This window comes from Panthera tigris, chromosome A3 (assembly GCF_018350195.1).
Source record: "Panthera tigris isolate Pti1 chromosome A3, P.tigris_Pti1_mat1.1, whole genome shotgun sequence".
In the NCBI taxonomy this organism is placed as follows: domain Eukaryota; kingdom Metazoa; phylum Chordata; class Mammalia; order Carnivora; family Felidae; genus Panthera; species Panthera tigris.
This window is the reverse complement of record NC_056662.1, coordinates 61186752-61205565: the sequence shown is the minus strand read 5'-3', so window position 1 is coordinate 61205565 and position 18814 is coordinate 61186752. Positions and strand designations below refer to the sequence as shown.

The 18814-nt window shown below is 40.5% G+C and overlaps 1 protein-coding gene across 3 annotated transcripts in view; it reads left to right on the top strand.

Moving 5' to 3' along the window:
• The window catches only part of VWA3B (von Willebrand factor A domain containing 3B), a 204806-nt gene that overhangs the window by 167342 nt on the left and 18650 nt on the right, over window positions 1–18814 (top strand). For all 3 annotated transcript variants that reach the window (XM_042981227.1, XM_042981228.1, XM_042981229.1), the window contains exons 22-23: window positions 142–343; window positions 16589–16700. In XM_042981227.1, coding sequence (XP_042837161.1) covers window positions 142–343; window positions 16589–16700 — 314 coding nt within the window. The remainder of the gene's footprint in view (window positions 1–141; window positions 344–16588; window positions 16701–18814) is intronic.

The window sequence follows — 18814 nt, the reverse complement described above, 5'->3', positions numbered from 1 at the left end:
GGTGTGCCCATCATTGTGTCAACTGATATCTAACATCTGTCTGAGAGATGGTTCTCAGGAGAGGTTTTACTGAAAAGTATCTTTCCATGTTGTTTCCATTATGATCACTTTCTTTGGTTTTTTTTTTTTTTTTCTTTTTAGGTTAGATGCATACAAGCCAATGCGGTACTTGGAAAACAAGGCAGCTTTAAATGGGGCATTAGAACGGTTGAATTGGCCCATTTCACTGAAGGAGCTGTCAATGCTGGAAAATGAAATCCTAGCTGGGAAAATGTATATCCAACAGGCCATGGAACTCCAGGAGGCTGCCAAGAAGGAGAATTATGTGAACAAGAGAGGAGAGGTAGGTGCCATGGAGGTGTTGATATGTCCTTCCTCCCTCCTGTCCCAAGTCATTGCCATCCCTGCATTGGCCTTCCTACCCCCTCCCGCACCCCCCTCCACACCGATTTCTAAAAGAGTTAGAGCCAGCCCATTAAAGTGACAGGACTTCCTTTCAACAGAAAGGAAATGCCATTCGATTTTACTGTGGCCTTTTTTTTTTTTTTTAAACGAAACTAAACAGAAGTCTAATGTAGTGATCAAAGGCCTGAACTTTGATTTGAGCCACAGCAGGGTCCAGCCTCAGATATGCTACCTAATCCCTATGTTATCTTGGCTAGGTACTCCATCTGAATCTTAGGTCTTTTAATCTGTAAAATAGGAATATTACTAGTATTTGTCTCACAGGGTTATTATGGGAGTAAAATGACTTCTTAAAGTACTTCATGTTGAAAGCCCCCCCCCCCAAGTGTTAGTAATTATTACTAATAAAACAAACTTTTCAAAAAGAAAAAAATGATTTCTAATCCAACTGCCTTATTATTACCACTTTGGATCACTTACTTTTAGCTTTCTTTTCCTCCTTGAATAAATTTTTTATATAGAAGCAGTCATAAGCTCCATAATTATTTCATATTCTCCTCTTTTCTTTAATTATAGGTGATACACAGCGTTATATTAATTTCAAGTGTACAATATAGTGCTTTGACAATTTAGTATGTTATGCTATGCTCATCACAGTGTAGATACCCTCTGTCACCATACAACACTAGTACGGTACCATTGACTATATTCCCTATGCTGTACGTTTCATCCCCAGGACTTATTCATTCAGGCCTGTACCACTTCCTCCCCTTTACCCCTTTTGCCCATCCCCAACCCCTTTCTCTCTGGCAGCCATCAGTTTGTTCTCTGTATTTATGGCTCTGTTTCTTCTTCTTTTTGTTTGTTCATTTGTTTTGTTTTTTAGATTCCGCATATAAATGAAATCATATGGTATTTGCCTTTCTCTGTCTGACTTATTTCACTTAGCATGATACCCTCTAGGTCCATCCATGTTGTCACAGATGGCAAGATTTCATCCTTTTTATGGCTGAGTAATATTCCATTGTGTATGTGTGTGTATGCCACACCTTCTTTATCCATTCATCTATCAATGGACCCTTGGGTTGCTTCCACATCTTGGCTACTGTAAATAATGTTGCAATAAACATAGGGGTAAGGTATCTTTTTGAATGAGGATTTTCATTTTCTTTGGGTAAACACCCAGTGATGGAATTACTGGATCATATGGCAATTCTATTTTTTAATTTTTGAGGAACGTCCATACTATTTTCCACAGTAGCTGCATCAATTTACATTCCCACCAACAGTGCACAAGAGTTCCTTTTTCTCCACATCCTCACCAACACTTGTTATTTCTTGTCTTTTTGATACTAGCAATTCTCACTGGTGTGAGAGGATATCTCCTTGTGGTTTTGGTTTACATTTCCCTGATGATGAGTGATATTGAGAATCTTTTTATGTGTCTGTTGGCCATCTGTGTGTCTTCTTTGAAAAATGTCATTTTCTGCTTTTAAGTTAGCATTTTCTCATATACTTTCTCTGTGTTTTGCGACTCTCAGATTGACTTTTTGTGACTACATAATATTTCATGGTGTGTATTATACCATGATTTATTTAATTCTTCACTGAATGTTAGACATTTGGGATATTTTTCAGTTTTCTCTTTCACACATCTTAATGGCTTCCATGGTGTATTTTTTTGTTAGGACAGATTCTTAGGAGTGGAATCCTTTGTTCAAAGGACATGAATATTTTGGGGCTCTAAATACTTGTTACCAATATAACACCCCCTTTCTGACTGTACATGGGTGTGTGTGGACCTGGAATAGATCGTCTTAAATCTTACTGAATTCTATATACTTTTTTTATATTCACTATATATTCACTAACAGATATACCCCCAAAGAACTAACCCTTGAGATTCATCTTTTTTGGATTTAGTCTTTGCTAAGTGATACTGGCTTTGCTTGATTTAAAATTAAAAAAAAAATTTTTTTTTAATTAGAGAGAGACCATGAGTGTGGGAGAGGGGCAGAAGGAGAGAGAGAGAGAGAGAGAGAGAGAGAGAGAGAGAATCTTAAGCAGGGGCAGAAGGAGAGAGATAATCAATGCAGGGCTTGATCCCGTGACCCTGGGATCATGACCTGAGCCAAATTCAGAAGTTAGATGCTCAACCAACTGAGCCACACAGGCTCCCCTGGCTTTCCTTGATTTTAAATTCTGCATTTGCTGCTCTGGATTCTTGGATTCTCTTTTGGTTTTGTTTGTTTTTCTTTATTTTTCCCCTACAAATCACACTTTCCCCCTCCATTGTAGAAAAGTGTCTTTGTGCAGAAAGCAAAAATTTTATCACAAAACATCTTATGCCTATTAATGTTATTCAAACAAAGTGACTTCCCCAAAGAATTATTTAGTATTCCCTTGGGAGGCACCATATGAGGCCTTCAAACATGTGGCTGTCTGTTGGCCCTCCTCACTGGATGCCCTGTGGGTACCCAAGGGTCAAGAAGACAAAGTGAATAATTAACTGTCCCTGAAAACCTGCTCTTGCTACATCCATTGTTAAAGTTTCTACTGAGAAGTTTTGAAAAGTCATACAGAATGATGTCTCCAAGCCATTTGATTATTAGTGATCTTAGAATAATTTCAGTGGAATTGTGGGAACAGAAACCAGTTTGCAGTGGGTGTAGTGGGTAGAAGTGAAGAAAAGTAAGTACAGGAAGTAAAGATTTTGTTTCAAGATCTTCATAAAGAAGGAAAGGAAGAAGAGATGGTGGGAACTTGAGGCATGAGCTAGAGTGAGAGAAGACAGTGCATGTAATGGTATCAGTGGGTCCACTGCTGCCCCCTTCTTGGTCGGGGGCTAAGGCTCTCCCTTTACCACCCTGCCCCCACATAGGGTGTGTAAAGTCCCCACTGTCTGTTCCAATGAGGTCCATGTGCTCAGGACAGTTTTCCACTGGTAATGAATGGGAGGAGGGGGTATCATACTTGGCATCTTCTCTTCAGAGTTCTTTGCACTCTTAGCATGGCCCTCGGCAATGGGATAGTTTGTATAGTGTTTTCTTATAATGATATTTCTCCTCATGATGTGTGATGTATTATGAGATGTTTTTATTCCATGTCTGCCATGCTCCACTGGTTTGACTTCATAATCCACTAACAGGTCTCAATCTCCTCTTGTGACAAACATTGGTTGGGACCAAAGCTCAAGATGGCAAGGGCTTGTGAGACCCCTAGGGGGAAAATTCACCACAGATGAAAGTCATTTTCACTGACTCATATATAAACATAGTCTGATCATAAATTCCGTCAGCAAAGGCCAAAGATTTTGATGAATGATTGTAAATTGGGGAGCAAGAAAGCATCTGTTTTTTTTATTAAGGTCCCCTAGAGTTTATTGATAACATGTAGCAAAAGGTGACTAAAGTTTGTTAGGAATGGGCATCTAATCGGAAAGCCCACACACAGTCAGAAGGGGGTGGCCAGTGGATTTGGTCCATGCCACAGCATGCTATGGAGTCTGGATGTCTGTGACTCTCTGATCTGTAGTCACCCCACTGGTTCCTGAGTTTGGGGCAGCTTCGTGACTTTTCTTGTTGATCAAGATCAAATGTGGGAAGAAGTGGCTGTACATGTTAGTGTTAGGCTAGCCTGTACCTTGCTTTTTCTACTCAAGCTTTACCTGGTAGTCTTTTGCTGGCCTCAGGATCAGACCTGAGGGGAGAACCATCATCCCACCTGCTCTGCCCACCATGGTCACATTCTGCACATAACTAAAGAATTGCTTCCCCTATTTCCATAATCTGCTAGTTCTGTGGTGTCCCTAGAGACAGGTGCTTGGCTCACTGACCACATAATGAAAAGAAATCTGAAGGCTGAAAATTTAAATTCCCCTTGAAAACTACCTCTGCTCACTCTTCTTTTATTGCCATGATTGCAGATTTCACCATCATTGGCTAATCAGAGCTATGCTATGGTAGAAATCACCACTGGGCATCTGAATTATAATTAACCTTCCATAGTTCTCCCTGGGAGCCTGGTCTAGGCAGCCCAGCCATGGTATCCTACATTTCCTTACTACCTAAGCGTTGTTCTCCAGAGCAAATCCTGCAGAACCCAGGCCCAGAAAGACCCAACAGGCTCTCCATACTCATAACATTGACCCAAGCCTTGGAAAATCTGGAAGCAGAAAATCTTGTGAAGCTGTAAGCACCTGTAAGCAACCCTAAAAGAGGTCATGGAAACATAGCTACACAGCCGGCTACCCATGTTTATTTCTCCAAGTTGTGACTAGAAAGGAATCTGGAGTCTGTGGTCTTTAGGAATGGTGCAATGAGTGCTCCATTCCGTGAGAAATCATCCAAGAGAAAGAGTGTAGGGAGGATACAGGTGAGGCTGGGTGAGGTGGAACTTGGAAAGTGAGAGAAGGAGAGAGACCATTTGGATTGGAAAACACTGTCAGGAAAACAGTGAGTTTGGCACTGTACAGGAGAATGTTGGTTGGAAAGACTTAGACATTTCTTTGAGTTGTATAAAATGGAGTCAGAATAGGGGCACCTGGATGCCTCAGTCAGGTGCATCTGACTCTGATTTTGGCTCAGATCATGATCTCAAGGATGGTGAGATCTAGCCCTGAATCAGGCTATGAGCTGTCAGAGCTGTCTCTCTCTCTCTCTCTCTCTCTGTCTCTCTCTCTCTCTGTCTCTCTCTCTCTGCCCCTCTTCTACTCGTGCTCTCTCTGTCTCTCAAAATAAATAAATAAACATTTTAAAAAAATAAAATAAAGGGTCCCTGGGTGGCTCAGTCAGTTAAGCATCTGACTCTTGGTTTCCACTCAGGTCATTATCTCATGTTTTGTGACTTCTTGCCCATATCGGGCTCTGTGCTGACAGCGTGGAGCCTACTTCAGATTTTCTCTCTCTCTCCTCTCTCTGCCCCTCCCATGCTCTCTCTCTCTTTCTCAAAATAAATAAATTTTAAAATAAATAAAATAAAAAATAAAGGGAGGAAGGAAGCATCCCACCAGAATCCTTTACAACTAGTCAACCTTCCTCATTCCACTAGAAAAACTTGAGTTCGTTCTGCTGATACTCGAGTATGGTAGGAAGACTTTCTAGCAATTGTGAATTGCTTTTCAGCAGCACGTAAGATTCCCTGGTGTCTGGGCGGAGTATTAACAAATCTGGGCTGTGCATCAGTGATGTTGCCATCACAGGAAAAATGACCCCTGCACATTCAAGCCAGCACCTTGGAGATAGTTAACTTCTGGGAAAGGGACCCCATATGGGCCCTTGAGGGATGATGGTAGATGTGGCCAGGTGGGGCTGAAGTCTCAGAGAGAGAGGCGCTCCAACGGGACAGGTGGGGATGCCGAAGGGAGAGTGCTGCCAGCCTCGTGATCGTCCCACAGTCAGCTGAGGTCTTAAGGAGAGAATCCTGATCGGGAATACCAGTCCCTGGAAGGAATTGAAAGAAGGGAAGAAAAACTCCCACCAACTCTAAATATTATCTAAAAAGTTTCCTGTCTAGTATCCTGATGTTTTGGAGTGGGAAGGTGACTATCAGCTCTGGGGATCCCTGAGGTGACAAAAATCACAGCCAGAATGTCTCTTCATCCTAAAGCTGAATAAAACCCTCTTTGCTGGAGCTTTTAGCTGGGCAGACCTCAGCATTGTCCTGTACTAGGTTTTTTTCATAAGCACAAATCCTACCCTCAGCAGGTTTAAGTATGGTCATTGACCTCCCTGTCTGGAGTAGAACTGAGTGTGGAGGGTTTATCAATAGGGGCCAAGCAGGAAACAGAATCCCATTCAGTCAGTTCAAGTGAAGAAATGGAGGGACTGTTTGTAGAGGTGGACGTAGGTCTAGGGCGGCCAAAGGGATTCAGGGCCCCCAGCAACCAGCAATAGCAGGAAGTTGTCGTTACCCCTAGACCTGAAGGGGTGGAAGGAAATGGTACTCCTGGAGCCCTGTAAGATCTAAATCTACTAGCAGGAGTGGGAGATAGTTCTAGAGAGACAGGGCAGGGAAGGAGTATGGAACCGACACCCCAGTCTTTTCTCCTCCTGCTGCCCTCTGACCTCTGGCCTGCCATTGGCTCCCCCTGTCTAGAAGCTGGCCAGCAAGGTAAATACATAAGGTGGTGTCATCCATGGGGCCACCCTCTTGAGGTATGGAGCAGGGCAGGGCAGAATGGATTTGGGGGCAGGTAGGTGGAGTAACCACAACAGAGGTCTTGAAAAGTTTTCTTAAAGACCCAGCATTTATTTTTATACTGTAGCCTTGTGTGAGATATATATTTGTATACAGCAGATAGCTGGTTGTGGTCCACACTCCAGGCAGTGACACAAAAGTAGCTCCAGTGTGTGGCATTTGTTCATGGGGTAGCAACATATGGATAACTGAATCAGTAACATCTGAGTTACAGATTAGAAGGCTGTGGTAATTTTCAGATTTAACTATTTAAAACACTTCAAATTTTTCTCTTTGATTTTTTCCTAAAGGCGTAGTGAAGAAATATTCCCTGAGAAAATGTTACAAGTTTGGTCTTCAAGCTAGGAAAATAATTTTATGCAGCATCTAATGCATATATATCAGTTCCTTTGCCACTACCAAAAAAAAGAAGGGGGAGGGGGAAGAGGAGGAGGAGAAAGAGAAGAAAAAAAGAAAATTCTTTTTTTTTCCCCACAAAAGCCCTTTGAGTTGCTATTGATTAACGTTAATTGGAGATTTTACTTTCAGAGTGGTTGACTCCATGGCCCAGCGTTGCACGCACAGTATTGGGGAGCAGAGGACTGTTTTGTGGTTCAGGGCTTCATCCTGTGGTTGGTTTCCTGTGTTTCCTAAGGAGCCACTCACATTGCACCAGAACCAGAAACTGGGAGGAGAGTAAGGCCAGACAGCTCAGCCACTCAGCAGCCATCTGCTCAGGAAGCAGCCCCCAGGAGAGGGAAGTGAAAACTGCAGGGAAGTTCTGGGGATGTGTGTTTCACATGCTGTGTTTTCTAAAGTTACACCATTCCCTGAGGAAGAATGGAACACCACCTCCAGAAAAGCACTCTCCGTCCCCTCCTTTGGATTTTAAAGCAAGGCTAGGTGTCCAAGACTCCTCACAGGAGATAATGATTCTCTCTTCATGTCCACCTGGCCACAGCATTCCCTTTAAGCCTTGGATTCGGGTGCGATATCCTTAGTGTCCCTGTGGGCCCCAGTGCTGACCTGCTGTGCTTCTGAGAGGTCTTGCAAGAGGACTTTGTCCAGGGCTGAGGCAGGACGTTCCCCTTAGAGCTTTACTCTTTGGCAAGATAAGTTTGCCTCCTGTTAAAATGCAAATGTCATGGGGTGCCTGGGTGGCTCAGTCGGTTAAGCGTCTGACTTCAGCTCAGGTTGTGATCTCGTGGTCCATGAGTTTGAGCCCCAAGTCCATGAGTTCGAGCCCCAAGTCGGGCTCTGTGCTGACAGCTCAGAGCCTGGAGCCTGTTTCAGATTCTGTGTCTCCCTCTCTCTGAACCTCCCCCATTCATGCTCTGTCTCTCTCTGTCTCAAAAATAAATAAAGGTTAAAAAAAATTTTTTTTTAATAAAAAAAAATAAAATGCAAATGCCTTGGGAAGGGAAGCATACAAAGACTTCTGACTCATTTACTTGGGTGGTCACTTGGTGGCGGAGAGGGGCTGGGCAGGAGTAGGCCCACTCCTGATTTACATTTTCCTATAAGGTCTTTTCGTTCTTTTTGCAGAACCCATTTTTAAAAGAGAGGCAGACCCTAGATATTCTCAGGGTGGAGGAAACCCCTCTAAATCTAAATGAGGAGAGAGATAGTGAAGGTCAGCAGATGCTCCAGGCTGGCCCCATCCTTCTCACCAAGGTTTTAAAGAGATTTGAATGATTTACAGAGGCCAGTTTGCAAATGTTCTGGTCTTATATTTGGGTATCCTGGTGAGAGGAAAGGTCAAAACATACATGATACTACAAGTATTATCTTGATTATAGCAGTCACAGACTTTAGTTGGTTTTTAAGACAAAACATGGACAGAGAAGCATGTTGGAGCTGCTGGGTGGCAGCAGTTCAATGATTTAGGGCAGAAAAAAATATTTAGTAGTCGTTTCATAACAAGATTTGGAGCCAAAGATTAGTTCTAGTTAAGTTGTAGAAATGCATCCTATATGTAGTGTGGAAGCACATTGCTAAATGGGAAATTTTAAAGCATCAAACATTTACTAACTTCACTGTCCCCACCAATGAAAACCTGAGCATGTGACCTTGAAATTAAGTCATAAATGAAAGGAGGGTGGCACCATTTTGGATCCTGCTCTACATCACCTGGTAATCAAATCTGGTAAGGAAATGAATTGGATTCTCTGAATTTTGGAAACAAGGAAAAATCAAATTACCCAGTGGACAGCATCCTTACTGCCAGGATCATTGCCTGTCTGACTTCCCCACTGAGATTGACACACAGCTATTCTCATGCACCTAAGCCTAGAGATATGTTGCCTTATCTATTTAGTGCTACCATTTTTGTTCCTACTCTCCACCCCTTCTGACTTTCATCCTCCATAGATTTCTTTTTAAAACTCAGACATGTTTGTATTTTGTGTGTGGATAGCTGAAGGCATGCCAGGAAAAGAACAGCACTGGGCATGTTCTTTGGTATAGGCTGTACAGTGTTTCTAAAGTCTTTGGCAAGATTCAAAAATTGTGGCACATGGCCTTTCTGGAAAGGTGCTGTCAACATTGTGGCTGAAGGAATGCTGTGTGTAGCTGTCCTTACTGCTACCCTTCCATCCCAGCAAACCAATGCTCTATTTCTGTGGAATGAACCATTGTACTAAAGCTGGCCCTGTAGATTTGTTTCCTGTGGCTACTCTACTTAATCTGTGATGTAGCGGAATTGATTGTGCAGTGGTGTGGGTGAATCATTGAGTGTAGAGTGAATAGTTCTTCCATAAAGCTCCATGTTGTGGAAACAACCAGAAATGAATTGTTGCCAATAGTAGTAACAGTTGGAAACAAAAGAAGAGTAAACATGTTGCGTGTACAAAGTTCTTCGGTACTGGAATGGTCCTTTCAGGTGAATCCACAGGTGTATGAGTGATTTGAAGGTAGGCAATACTTTTCAGTCATTTAGAAAGGCATTTTCTTAGGTGGCATTTTCTATTCGTAAAAAAATGAACATCATAGTGCTCTGTGTCGCTACTGTTCAGTGGTGCTCGTGCAGGGAAGGTCTTCACAGAGTGAACGGTGGTTCTATATCAGATGAATTGGGAAGTGAGTGACAGCTATAGAGAAAAAAGATCTCTCTGATGATTTCAGGCCATTGACTTCGCGGATTTGTACCTGTGAAAATATAGAAAGCATTTTCATCAGTTAGCTTCTGGCTAGGATGTTGAGAGAATCGATATTTGGAATCTAGAGATGAAGGGGGCTAGTTAAATAAATGCGATTATACTCATTTAGAATTTTTTAAGGGAACTTTAAATGTATCTAGGCATAGATTCTAGTAAGTGGCCTATCTGTTATATTGTTGAAATCTGAAGGGGGAATTGCCTTTCTGGGATCAATGTGGACATCTTTTTGGAAATCAAGGTAATATCCATCTGGAGGTGAAAAGGCTATCTGGTGACCTCCATAGTTGCTTGGTCTGTGATGTGGACACTGGCAGCATGAAGGAAGGTGGCTTTGTAAGTTAAACTTTATATAGAGATGAGGTTTTTAAGCAACAGGTGATTTTACTTGGTATGTTCAAGATTCCCAAGATTCTAAATTCTATTAGGGGTGAGAATACTTTACATGGAGTCTTCTGTAGAGGAACTGATTGTAGGAAACTGTGGTGTGTGTGTCTCTTTGGAGTGTTATGATGGAACACTGAGTTACTCATGTTCACGGCTCTGGTTGTTGCGTTTCCCTTATATTGTGAAAACTGCAAACAAAGATATCATGCTAGTATCCTGTCTTTGTATACACACAGCCCGACAGTTTCTCTAGTAGTATAGAAAAAGTAATACCTAGGTTCTTCTGGGAAGAAATATGGAATTAGAAGATGTTAGAGATCATTTAGTTTGTACCATCTCTTTGCTTATGCAGAAATTGAAGCCCAGAAAGGTTAAAAGATTGCCCAAAGTCACACAGCCAGCTGGGCAGCAGTTGGTCATATTTCTCCTGTCTCCTGGTCCAGTCTCTGCCCTTTGAGGCCATTTCAGATTGTAGTAGGTCATTCTGAAGGACAGCTTAGGTTTCTCCTCTGGGTGAAAGCCCAGGAACAAACAGGTAACATTCACCTCTTTGACATAATAACTGCATCTGTAAAAATAGAAATTCCATGAGAATGAAGGGACTCCAGCAAAATCTGGTGAAAACGGAGCATCATAAACAGAAGGGTAGTATTCAGCTTACATTTCTGTCCATGGCTGCATAGGCCACAAGCAGCACAGGTGTGAAAGCTTGTTACGTATCCCACAATTCTGGGGCACCTGGGTGGCTCAGTCAGTTAAGTGTCCTTCTTTGGCTCAGGTCAGGATCTTATGTTTGTGGGTTTGAGCCCTGCATCAGGCTCTGTACTGATAGCTCAGAGCCTGGAGCCTGCTTCAGATTCTGTCTCCCTCTCTCTCTCTGCCCCATATCCGCTTGTGCTCTCTCTCAAAAATAAATAAATATTTAAATTAAATAAACATTAATTAGTTAATTAATTTAATAAACATTTAAATTAATAAACATTTAAAAATTACATATATATATATTTATATTTATATATCCATCCCACAGTTCTTTCAAGAGACCTTAAGCCTTTATTTAGTTCATTATTTCTTCTTTTCTGAGGCCCTGCCCTACATTTTCATCTCCCCAGAAATAAACCATACTCCCACTTCTTTTGATGAACCTGAAAAGCATCTCCAAACAGATCCAAATGATAGACGGCTGCAACAGAACCCAGTTACATAGGGCACCAGGGAAATGAGCCCAAATTATACTGAACAGGAATTGCAACCCAAGACAAATTATGTTCACTAGGTGTATTTCAATTGTTACAGTCAATGTTTCATAAATTAGAGTCTTCCTTAACAGAAGACCTGTATATGAATGTTGAATACTTTATGTATAATATAGCTATAGCATTGTAAAAAAATGACACCAAAAAGCATGTGGAAGCACCTTATATTGGCTTTGTATCATGAAGGGCATTTTGATGGCCTGCAAAGAGAAGCTGGAGAGTGATGTCACGGGCACTCTGATTAGGATGGAGGACCTAGGATGGAGGACCCAAGAATTAATAAGTTAATGGTCAGGAAATTTAAAAATGAAAAAAAAATCTAAGGAAAAAAGTCCCCAGTTTCCACAATGTGGTGATTTGAAGAAAAAGACCTATTTGGTCTATGTTTTGATTTAAGAGTAGATTCAGAAGGTTCTGTGCTCATTCACTCATTCACCCCCACTGCATGCAAAATACCGTGAATAGTTACATAGAGCAAACCAAAAGTAAACAGCTATCTATTTTTACCTTTAAAAAAAACCCCACAGGTTTATGGAAATATGATTTTCACACTGTAAAGTTTACCTATTTCAATTAAGTGATTTTTAGTAAAACTGACAGCTGTCAGCTACCACCACCAAAATCCAGTTTCAGAACACATCCATCACCCCAGAAAGATACCTCATGCCCATTTGCACTCAGTCTCTGTTTGCACCCCCAACCCCAGGTAACCACGCGTCAATTTCTGTCTCTATATATTTGCCTTTTCTGTACGTTTTATATATAAGTGGCTCAATAATATTTCATTGTATGGATATGTGACATTTTGTTTATCCATTTCCCCTGTTAATCAACATTTGCATTATTTACACTTTTTCATTATTGTGCATAATGCTGATACAAATACATAAAAGTCTTTGTGTGATAAAAGTTTTCATTTCTCTCGGCTAGATATCTAATAGTGGTATATCTGGGGCATATAGTAAATTTATGTTTAATTTTTAAAGAAGTTGCAAAAATTTTCCCCAAAGTGTTAAAAATCAATTGACCACGAATGTAATGATTTGTTTCTGGACTCTCAATACTGTTCCCTTGGCCATAGGACTATCTTCATGTCAATACTGCACTTTCTTGATTACGCTTTCTGATAATAAGTTTGGAATCAAGAAGTGTACGTCCTACAGGTTTGTTCTTTTTTCCAAATCGTTTTGGTGCTTTTAGTTTCAGTATCTCAATTTCTGCAAGAAAACCCAGAAAACAAAAAACTTACTGAGATTTTGATGTGAGTTATATTGGATCTAGAGATCAGTTTGGGAAAAATAGCTGTCTTAACTATATCAAATTTTCCAATCCATAAACATGATATGTCACTCCAATTGTTAGATCTTTCATTTCTCTCAGCAATCTTTTCTAGTTTTCATTGTATAGTTCTTTCACTTATTTTGATGTTTATTCCTAAGTATCTGTTCTTTTTGATACTGTTATAAATGAAACTCTTTTTTTTTTTAATTTTTTTAATGTTTATTTATTTTTGGAGAGAGACAGTGTGAGCAGGGGAGGGGCAGAGAGAGAGGGAGACACAGAATCTAAAGCAGACTCCAGGCTCTGAGCTGGCAGTACAAGAGCCTGTCACAAGGGCTCAAATTCATGAACTGCAAGATCATGACCTGAGCTGAATTTGGACGTTTGACTGAGGCACTCAGGTGCCCCTTGGTTTTCTTTTCTTTTCTTTTCTTTTCTTTTCTTTTCTTTTCTCTTCTTTTCTTTTCTCGTCTTGTCTCGTCTTGTTTTGTCTTGTCTTGAGAGAGACAGAGCACAAGTGGGGGAGGGACAGAGAGAGAGGGAGACATAGAATCAGAAGCAGGCTCCGGGCTCTGAACTGTCAGCATAACAGCACAATGCAGGGCTCCAACTCACAGATCACATGATCATGACCTGCGCAGAAGTCACACACTTAGCCAACTGAGCCACCCAAGGGCCCCTTGGAATTCTTTTCTTAGCTTTATTTTAAGATATTCATAGCTGGTACATGGAAATACAGTTGGTTTGTTTTTGTAGATCTATCTTGTATCATGACATCCTGCTGAGCTTGTTAATTAATTCTGGTAGTAGCTGGGTGTAGTAGGCTGGGTGGTTTGCCATGTAGAAGATCATAGCATTCATGAATAAAGACAGTTTTATTTATTCCTTTCCAACCTGGATGCCTTTATTCTTTCCTTGCCCTGGTTGTACGCGCCAGAAGCTCAAGTACAATGTGTAGGAGGGGCAGAGTGCCTTGCCTTGTTTCTGATCTTAAGGGTTTTCATCATTAAGGATAATGTTTGCTGTAGGCTTTTCATAGATGATTTTCACTGAGTTGAGAAAGTTCCCTTCTGTTCCTAGTTTGTTAGGAGTCTTCATCATGAAAGGTGTTGGGTTTTGTCAACTACTCTTTCTCCATACGTTTAATAATATGGCTTTATCCTTTATTCTATTAATATGGTGTATCACATTAATTGATTTGTGGATGTTAAAACAGGTTTACATTCCTAGGATGCTTGGTAATCATGTACAGTCCTTTTTGTACGTTGCTGGATTTATTTGCGAATAGTTTCTTACAGATTTTTTACATCTGTATTCAAGAGGAGTATGTAGGTTCATAGTTTCCTTTTCTATGGTAGCTTTGGTTTGGGATTGGGGTGATACTTGGCCTTCCCTCTTGTAATATAAATGATCTTCCCAGTAATTTCTGATTTCCTGGGGTTCCTCTTTCCAGTCCTCCAGCCAGAACCTAAAGTTTTATGTTCTCAGCTCAGCTGCATGCCTCCACTTACTTACATCTGAAGCCAAACAGGGGCCAGGGAAAGAGAAAGAGAGAAAGAAAACTGGGGGTTCACTCACCCTCTTGGAACCTAGCACCACTAACCAGACAAGAAGATTCCCCTCCTTCAGAGATTTAGCTCCTTTGGACTCACGCTGCCAACACTGATGCCCCTACCACAGGACTGCTTGTGGACTGGGGTCTGAGAAGAAGAGAAGGGGATTTCCATAATTTTTGTGAGTGTTAGGAGTTCCTTTTCCCATTAAGCCAGAACTACAGGGCTTCTCCTAGAGCCCTCTGTCTGCACCCTGGTGCCACTGCTGTGTTTTGGGCGGCCTTGTGATCAGGCCGTGAAATAGAGGAAGAAAATGGTAAACTTCTCACCAGTCTGTTAGTACTTTGAATTTAAGTCTTCTTTCCCAAGCCATTTGTTATTTGCCTTCCAGAATGATAAAATAGATCTTACCTAGAAACTCAAATGCTGCATGTCTGTTTTTTAAATCTTGTTTTCTAATAATTCATTTTAAATTTATTTTACAGGAGCACTGGTTCTAAAATTTATTGGAAGTAAAGCATAATGACTGTTCTGGTTGATGTAATGGGGGCTTTGGGGTTTGGGGGAGTGGAGGATATAGTGGGGACTGGGTCTTTCTACTAGTGATCGTCAACAAGCATATAGAAAACAGGATTTTAAAGTTAGACTTTACAAATCAAAATGATGCTACCAGTTTCTTCGTGTAGTGGACACAGCATGACATTCACTTCAAGTCTTGAGTCATACGGTACCATTTGAACATTACAAAGCGGTCCTTTCCTTTACTTTTTCTGAAACTGCCTGTGGTAAAATTTTCCCAGAGAGATTATAATTGAGCTGGGCTTTGAATGAGTTATCTGAACAGGAAGGATGTTGCTCATTTTTTAAAAATATTTTTTCTCAAAAAATTAATAAATAAAAAATAAAAGTCTTTTTCCTCTGTATTCTTCAGATTAGATAATTTCTGTTGATTCACCTTCAAGTTTCTTTCTTCTGTCATATCAATTCTGCTATTGAGCCCTTCCAAATATTGTGGTTTTTTACTCCTAAAATTTTTAATTTTTTTAAAATGGTTTCTATTTCTCTGCTGAAAACAACTACCTTCCCATTCATTTCAAGAATTCAACCTCATGGACCATGGTTATAACTGCAGATTTAAAGTCTTTATCTGATTATTCTAACACCTGGGTAATCTCAGGATTGTGATCTATTGATCACCTTTTAACTTGAAAATCAGTCATATTTGCTTGCTTTTTAAAACCTTTTTTATGTTTTTATCTTATTTTTGAGAGAGAAAGAGAGAGAGAAAGCGAGTGAGCAAGTGGGGGAGGGGCAGGAAGAGAGGGAGACACAGAATCTGAAGCAGGCTCCAAGCTCTGAGCTGTCGGCACAGAGCCTGACGTGGGCTCGAACTCACAGACCATGAGATCATGACCTGAGCTGAAGTCAGATGCTTAACCGACTGAGACACCCAGGTGCCCCTGCTTGCTTTTTAAAAGTATGTTGCAGAGGCGCCTGGGTCTTTTAGTCAGTTGAGCATCCAGCTTCAGCTCAGGTCATGATCCCATGGTTTGTGGGTTTTAGCCCCACATCAGGCTCTGTGCCAACAGCTCAGAGCCTAGAGGCTGCTTCAGATTCTGTCTCTCTGTCTCTGTCTCTCTGTGTGTCTCTCTCTCTGCCCCTTCCCCACTTGTGCTCTGTCTCTGTCTCTCAAAAATGAATAAATGTTAAAATAATTATAAATAAATAAATAAATAAATAAATAAATAAATGTATGTATGTATGTATGTATGTATGTATGTTGTATTCTGGATTGTATCTGTATATACTGAATATTATGTTTTAAGACCGTGGATCCTGTTTAAATTCTCTGGAAAAGGTTGACTTTTTTTATGTGTTAACATTTTGATTAGTCTTAGGCTGCAAATTCTGTCTCACTTCTTATAGACACTGGTTCCCATATATCAGTTCAATTTTATTTTATTATTTAAAAATTATTTTAATGTTTATTTATTTTTGAGAGAGAGAGAGACAGAGTGTGAGCAAGGGAGGCGCAGAGAGAGGGAGACACAGAATCCTAAGCAGGCTCCAGGCTCCCAGCTGTCAGCACAGAGCCCGACATGGGGCTCAAACTCACAAGCCATGAGATCATAACCTGAGCTGAAGTCAGACGCTGAACTAAGCCACCCAGGCACCCCATTAGTTCAATTTTAAAAGCTTATTCCCAATAACATAGAACAGGAAGTACTCCAGAATGATTATACAAAGTATATGTATATTCTCTAATTTTTGATAGTGCAATTCTCAGTAGAGAATCCCAGGCTACCCTGTATCTGTGATTTTCACTGTCTGTGTTGACTTTTTAAATCAATTATTAATGTTTTATATTTTTTAGCAACAGAAATCTCCAGGAAATCCAACAAATAAAATCAAATCAAAAAAATTGGATCCTCTCAAAGGCCAGAAAGTTATTGCAAGATGTGATGAAAATGGCTTTTATTTTCCAGGTAGATAATTTATTTTGTAAGATTCTTTTGTTAACTAATATGATATCAGGGACCTGAGGTTCTTAAACTGTGCTTTCCCTAGAATACTACATTTCATAAGGTGTACTAAGATATTCTACTTCTAAAATGAAATGATGATGGGTTTCTACTTATATTTGTAGGGGGGGAAATAGCCAGAAAATATATTTCATCTTTCATTTGTTTGGTAAAAAATTTTACTATACATGTATTATGTTCTATGTATGTAATATTCCTAAAGTGTTGGTCTCGCATAGTGAGCAAGCAGACGAAAATTCTTGTCTTCATGGAGTTTACATTCTACTGAGAGACACAGACAAGCAAGCAAATAAATGCAATGTGTAGTGTGTCAGATATAGTACTGTAGAGAAAAATCAAGCTACAAAGGGAATTGAGAGTGTCAAGGTAAAGGCTGCAATTTCAAATATGGTGGTCAATGAAGAGCTTCTGGGGAAAGTGATGTATGAGTAACACTTAAAGAAGGAGAGGCAAGTCATTAAATTATCTTGGGGGAGGGAGTTCTGAGCAGAAGGAATAGCACTGCAAAGTCCTGAGGCTGGAGTGCATATTGGTGGAAGAGGCCAGTGTGGCTGAACCTGAGAGCTTTTCCCAAGAATTTCCTGGGACATGTGATCCTGAAGGAATCAGCCAGGTGACGTTCAAGTGAGAGCTTTGTAGACAGTGAAAATAATATGTATCTAGAGGTGGAGAAAAACATTTTATATCTGGCAAAATAAAGCAGAGTATGGCTGGAACCTAGAATGCAAAGAAAGATAGGAAATAATAAAGGTCTTCAGAGAGGTAAGTATGAGGCCATTCATAAAAGGTTATGTTAAGAAGTTTGGATTTTACTGGAGAGCCACATTTAAAGCAAGGAAAAACATAGTCACGCTTGAAGTTCCCAAAGCTCTCTCCCATTATTGTGTAAAGAGTGGATATGGAGTGGGTTGGTTTGGGCCATGTAGTAGATAGTGGTACCTACATGAGATGTTGGTAAGGACTGGAAGACAATGATGTGTCTGGAACATGATGAATTGTAGGTACACTACTTATGTGTTGATGTCTCGAAAATATCTGTCTCCAGACAGATTTCCTTCTTGAGACTCTAGGCCCCTATCTCCAAATGCTTCCAATGCTGAAGTTGTCAGAAAAGCAATTAGAGATAAGGACCTAGAGTCTCAAGAGGAAATCTGTCTGGAGATAGAGATTTTTGAGACATCAACACATAAGTGTCATTGATATCATGTAAGGGCCTATAAGGGAAAAGAGAGCTTAGGGAAAAAGCCCTAGGAAGATCCATGGGGCAAGAAGATGATACCACAGAAACATAGCCAGTCTTGCATAGGCATTATCTGTCAATCACCAGTGAAAAGAATCATCCTTTATTAATGAAATTTAATTAAATCTTTTTAATGGGAAGAATACTTTAGCAGGAGTTTTAGTTTTTGGTAGGCATGTGTGGAGAACTGACAGCTAGGATATTTTATTTGAAATTTGCTGAATGTGCTTTGGAGTTGACTGGATGAGAGTAATTAAATACAGATCTGAGCATTTGAGATGAGCATATAAGCCAAGGCATGAAACTCTTGTTTGCAAGAGCAGGGTCTGAAAACCTTCTGTTTCCTTGGGACCCAGATTTGCGAGGTGAGGATTACGCAGAGCTCCCCTTACTTGGTTTTCTGAATTGGAGCCCTAGAGAGGGGTCAGAGACTAATTTGGCAGTTGAATGGAAATGCAGGAAAGGACTAAATTCCAAATGGCTGCATTAGGGCTTGGTATCAATTTGCTGGCCAGGGTTCTGGAGAAAAGTAGAATGCCTCAAACTTTCACTTGGCACCATCCCTGTGTGACAAGAAATGCCAGAGACCTACTGCTGCCAAGGTGGGGAAGTAGAGGAAACAGGTATAACCAGGGCCACATGCAATACCTGAGATCATGTCAGCAATGATTATTGCCCTGTTTTGTTTTATTTTGTTTTGTTTTGTTTTGTTTTGTTTTGTTTTGTTTTGTTTTAAATGTGCAATTAGAGGCAGAGAGCACAGACCCCCTAACAGTTGCATGGGATCTGGCTATTCCAGAATTTTTCATTTGCAGCT